The following is a 4,701-nucleotide window of genomic DNA, read 5'->3' as shown; positions in this document are numbered from 1 at the left end:
AATGGGAAGTAAACATGATCAAAGAGCATACAATGTGACGTTTGGTTGAAAAAACTAGTGTTATTAGACATTTGGAAAGTGTTTGATGCACATGAATAAAAAAAATATGCATTATATATTTATTTAAATGTGAAAGAGTCATTTTGGAATGGTGGTTATATTGACAAATGCCCAAAAGTAAGTCATTTTCCAATATCTTCCAAAAGCATGTAGTTGTTCTGAGGATAGGATTAAAATGTAATTAAAACTGGGGATAGAGAGTAATACTACAAAAGATAATTAAATGTCGATGAATAATAAATAAGTAGTTGATGAATAGTAATAAAATTTAAATTTAAATAAATAAATAAAACTATGCACTCCAAAATTATTAAACGGATGAAAAAAATAGTAATAAATTATGAATTAAAGAACTTCCATTCCAGAACTATAAAATATAATTAATTTGCATATTTGTTTGGTAGATTCATTAATCATTATAAATCGTCATTTCAATTAAGACTTCTACTGATATCTGACCCAAAAAGATGAGATAAAAACCTGCTCTCTATAAAAGACATGAATACCTTTCTTAAAAAAAAAAAGAAAAAAAAAAGTTAGCCACATCGGAAATTGTTGTCTTATAGCATACAGAACAACAATAACTTAAAAAAAAATGGTACAAAAGTTGAGGAACACAAGAAACGCATATCCAGCTTCAGATTTATGTCATCATCTAACTCTAACAAATCACATCAATGAAGTCGTGTATTATATGTGCATGTCTTCAAAATTTTCCACAAAACATGAAATGGACTACACGACAGATTTAAAAAAAAAAAAAAGTTTGTGATTTATGTTTTAGTTATCATAATCGAAGTCATCATCCCCATCAGCATCCACTTCAGTATCATCAGATCCACCAAGAAGACTAAGAAAAACTAAAACAGCAACCAGCTGAGTCACCAAGAAATACTTTGCTTTTCTTCTGAAATTCTTCTCTTCCTCTGTCCTCTCCCTCTTCGCTGGTTGACTTTTCGGCTTCGAACCTAGGGGTAAAAACGTCCACATTTTAGTATTACTACAAATCAAACAGATTAAAAAAAAAAAAAAAGTAGATCACAAATTTGGTCCCCTGTGTTTTACTTAAAATTGCAAGTTTTCTCCATCTTTTATCATTCTTCCCAATGTTGGATTTGGTCTTTGTGCTTTACTAAAAATTGCAAGTTTGGTCCAACTTTTAAAATCTTCCTGAAGTCGGTATTAATTTTTCATTTCATTGTGGGCTTAATCCCTCTCTGAATGAAATGCTAGTCTTAAAAGAAAGAGTAAATTACATTTTTGATCCCTGGCCCTGAGTATAGCTGTTTTTTTTTTCAATTTTGGTTCTAAAAAGTTCTCTCTTGCAATTTTGGTCCCTATTTGAAGTTTTCATAACGATTTTGGTCCTTGCTTCATAGGGACTATATTTTTAGACCAAAATTGCATAAATCGGCTATACTCAGGGACCAAAAGCGTTACAAAAACTTTAAATAGGGATCCCCATTTAAGTTGGTACTTCTACTTGAAACAAGAACCAAAAACGTTATAAAACTTCAAATAAGAACCAAAACTGCAAGAGAACTATTTAGGACTAAATTGGAAATTTTCAGCTATACTCAGGGATCAGAAATGTAATTTACCCTTTCTTTTAAGAATTGATTTCACTGTCAAAGGAGCTAAATCCACAATGAAATACAAACTTAGGGATGCCTTCGGGAAGATTTCAAGAAATTTCTCTTATTAGTTATGGTTCTTGTAATGTTTTTGGTTTCAAACAGTTTTCTCTTGCAATTTTGGTCCTTACTCCTTATTTGGAGTTTTAAAACGGTTTATGTCCTTGTATTGAGTAGGACTATACTTTTGGGACCCAAAACAGTGATTTTACCTGAACAGGGACCAAAAATGTTACAAGAACCTTAAATAAGGATCAATATTGCAAGAGAACAATTTTTGGGATCAAAATTGCAAAAATCAGTCAAACTCAGGGACCAAAATGTAATTTACTTTAAAAGAAATAGAATCGAACCAAACTTTGCGAACTAGCATAAAGCACAGGGACCAAACCCTCAACGAAATGGACAACTTCAAGAAATTTTCAAAAGATGGACCAAACTTACAATTTTGAGTAAGACAAAGGGACCAAATTTGTAATTTACTCTTAAAAGAATTAGCTAAAAGAACCAGTGAAACGGATTAAAAGTGATTAGTACCCGTGTCGTTACAACTTCCATATTGCTTTATTAAAAAAATGGATCATCTTGTTAATGATGGTTTTTTTAATCATATTTAATGTATTAACTAATTATGAAATTATATTAAAAAAAAACTTACTCCAATTTGAAGGTCCTCGTTTGGGTATAGATGATGATGATGATGATGATGATGATGGATCTGAAGAAGATGATCCAGAATCCAAAAGTTCAGCTTTATGTTTATCAGCATATAACACAAGATTAGGTTGTTCCAACAGTTTGCAACGAAGTATTGATGTTTCCTACAAGTAAAAAATAATTGATATAAATTTACAAAATTTGAAGCTAAAAAATGCATTGTGAACATGTATTTATTAAATAATGGCAACTTTAAGTGAAACTAAATTCATTAGATTTGGACTTGTACATCAGTAAAAGAGTTATATAACTGAAAGAACAAAAATAAAGGAGAGAAAACAAAAACCCAATCATATATAAACACCAAATAAGTTGAAAATCGACACTTTCTTGAGGTATGAAAGATGATAAAGATTTACTACCTCCGTCCCAAATTAATTGTACACTGATGAAGCATAGTTGATATAAGAAAAACAAACAAGAACATAATAAAATATAGCTACTAAAGGTTGATACTAACCGGTAATGCATAAAGTGTAATAAGTGCATGCCCAAGAAAAATAGCATCCAAACTAGTTGGCCTGCATTACATAACAAGGCAAAAACATTAAACACTTGCTGTTGTTGCAGTGATTAAGTTAAAATGAAAAGATTTTGGATAAAAAAGTAGGATGTGAAAACTCAAAACTTGCCTGTTATCAAAGAAAAATGACTCTTCGCCTAGCTTGGTTGATAAAGCTTGGTAAGCAATGGTAGCTCTCCTATATATCTGTCACAAAAAGATTCATCAAAATTGAGCATCAGTTATAATTATAAACACAAAACAAGGAAGGAATGATTAGATAAAGAATCATTACCTCTTCTTCCCTTCTTTCAGCTGTGTCTTTTGAAATTCCAAGTAACTGTTTTACATTGTATACTTGTTTAAGATATAACAGCTTTCCTATTGGCCATGGGAGATCAGAGTAATAGATCTTGTGTGCAGAAGTTCCATCTGAACCTACCCAGAGCTCGTACAAGATTGCATCTGAAAGCCATGAATTAATCATTGCAACTATGGATACCCATTCAGGAAGGCTTTGGACTTCTGAGTCCAGATTGACGATATTATCTTCTTTTAAACTTTCAATTACACCACCCTTCTCGTTGTTGTAAGCAACGTATGTATCGGAGTCAACATAAGGAATTTGATCTGAATGAAACAAAAACACGTCTCAACTGAACATCAACCAGCATCGTTCCATATGTAGCAGCAATTTCATTATTCACTTATGAAAGTTTGAAATCCATATAATAATTGTGAAGTGAAAACGGATGTTATGTTGATTGAAAAAGTGAAATGCACCCGTTTTGACCTAAAAACGCAATGATCTTTTTTTTCATATTGATTCGATTAGAACAATAAACTCAGCACATTACAAGCATATAAAGGCCACATTATCATCCAGAGATGTGCATATAATAGATTGGAATTGAAATTACATACCGGAATCAGGATAAGTGAGATTGTAACACGAATCGAAAGGAACATTGGCGAATTTGAGATAGATGTAGACAGGCAAGCACGAAGGACAAGCTGTTGGCAGACTAAAACATGGTTTTCTAGTGACTAGAGTCAGATGTTGCCGCTCTTTTTGAATCACTTCATCCATCAGTAACCAGAATCTATGAGGAAGAAGACGAAGTGTAAAACCCTAATTTAATAAGGTTGCTTGATAGGAACCAGATTTAGATAATATCATATTCGGACCCTAAGAAAACATATGCGTCAAACTGGCCCTAAAATTGTTAAATCTTATAAAAGATCTTCGGGAAAATGACTCTTCTGTAATTATCTTTTGCGTTTGTATTCATTTGGTCCATTTTCTTTTTTTTGTATTCAATATACCATTCACTTGTTGTTTGTGTTCATCATAACCCTTTTGATAGACTTTTGACCTGTGATAACCGGTCAAAGGGTTATGGTGAACACAAACAACAAGTTTGATGGTATATTAAGTACAAAAAAAAGGAAAGGGACCAAATGAGAACAAATTCAACAGTTGGTTACCTTTTTGAATCATTTACCCCCGAAAAGTTAAATAAAATTAAAGTTGCAAAATTATCAAAGACTACAACCTTCTTTGGCTATAACGTATATGAAGAGTGTTTCAGAGGGGTAACTTCGTTAAAACTTGGTATATGTTATGCTTACTGTGGTTAGCTGTCAACACTTCTCTTCAAAAGGATATGATTGTGTATGAGAGGTATATTTATCAGCATAAACGTTTACCTCAAGGTATATTATGGTGATGTGTCTGCAAAAGAAGCATGATATTGTACATATCGATGTTGTATCTCATCCCATGAA

General features: G+C 32.1%; 1 protein-coding gene across 1 annotated transcript; it reads right to left on the bottom strand.

The window, feature by feature from the left end:
* Positions 1–667: 667 nt before the first annotated feature.
* Positions 668–4,070, bottom strand: LOC145044175 (metaxin-like protein). Its single transcript, XM_078993014.1, has 6 exons — positions 3,838–4,070; positions 3,209–3,543; positions 3,044–3,120; positions 2,872–2,932; positions 2,353–2,515; positions 668–1,028 (listed from the first exon to the last, which is right to left on the bottom strand). The coding sequence occupies exons 1-6, from the start codon at positions 4,001–4,003 to the stop codon at positions 841–843; spliced, it is 990 nt and encodes a 329-aa protein (XP_078849140.1). The 5' UTR covers positions 4,004–4,070; the 3' UTR covers positions 668–840.
* Between the last annotated feature and the right edge of the window lie 631 nt (positions 4,071–4,701).

Source organism: Lactuca saligna, chromosome 4, assembly GCF_052625555.1.
Source record: "Lactuca saligna cultivar CGN05327 chromosome 4, ASM5262555v1, whole genome shotgun sequence".
Lineage (NCBI taxonomy): Eukaryota > Viridiplantae > Streptophyta > Magnoliopsida > Asterales > Asteraceae > Lactuca > Lactuca saligna.
The sequence above is the reverse complement of the archived record's forward strand: the minus strand, read 5'-3'. Positions and strand labels throughout refer to the sequence as shown.

Bases quoted from the DNA above. Each gene is read 5' to 3' on its own strand.
- LOC145044175 (XM_078993014.1), bottom strand. From the start codon at position 4,003: ATGGATGAAGTGATTCAAAAAGAGCGGCAACATCTGACTCTAGTCACT. The intron at 3,544-3,837 runs GTATGTAATTTC...TGTTTCATTCAG, and splicing joins TCTCACTTATCCTGATTCCG to ATCAAATTCCTTATGTTGAC. The intron at 2,933-3,043 runs GCAAGTTTTGAG...TATGTAATGCAG, and splicing joins TCATTTTTCTTTGATAACAG to GCCAACTAGTTTGGATGCTA.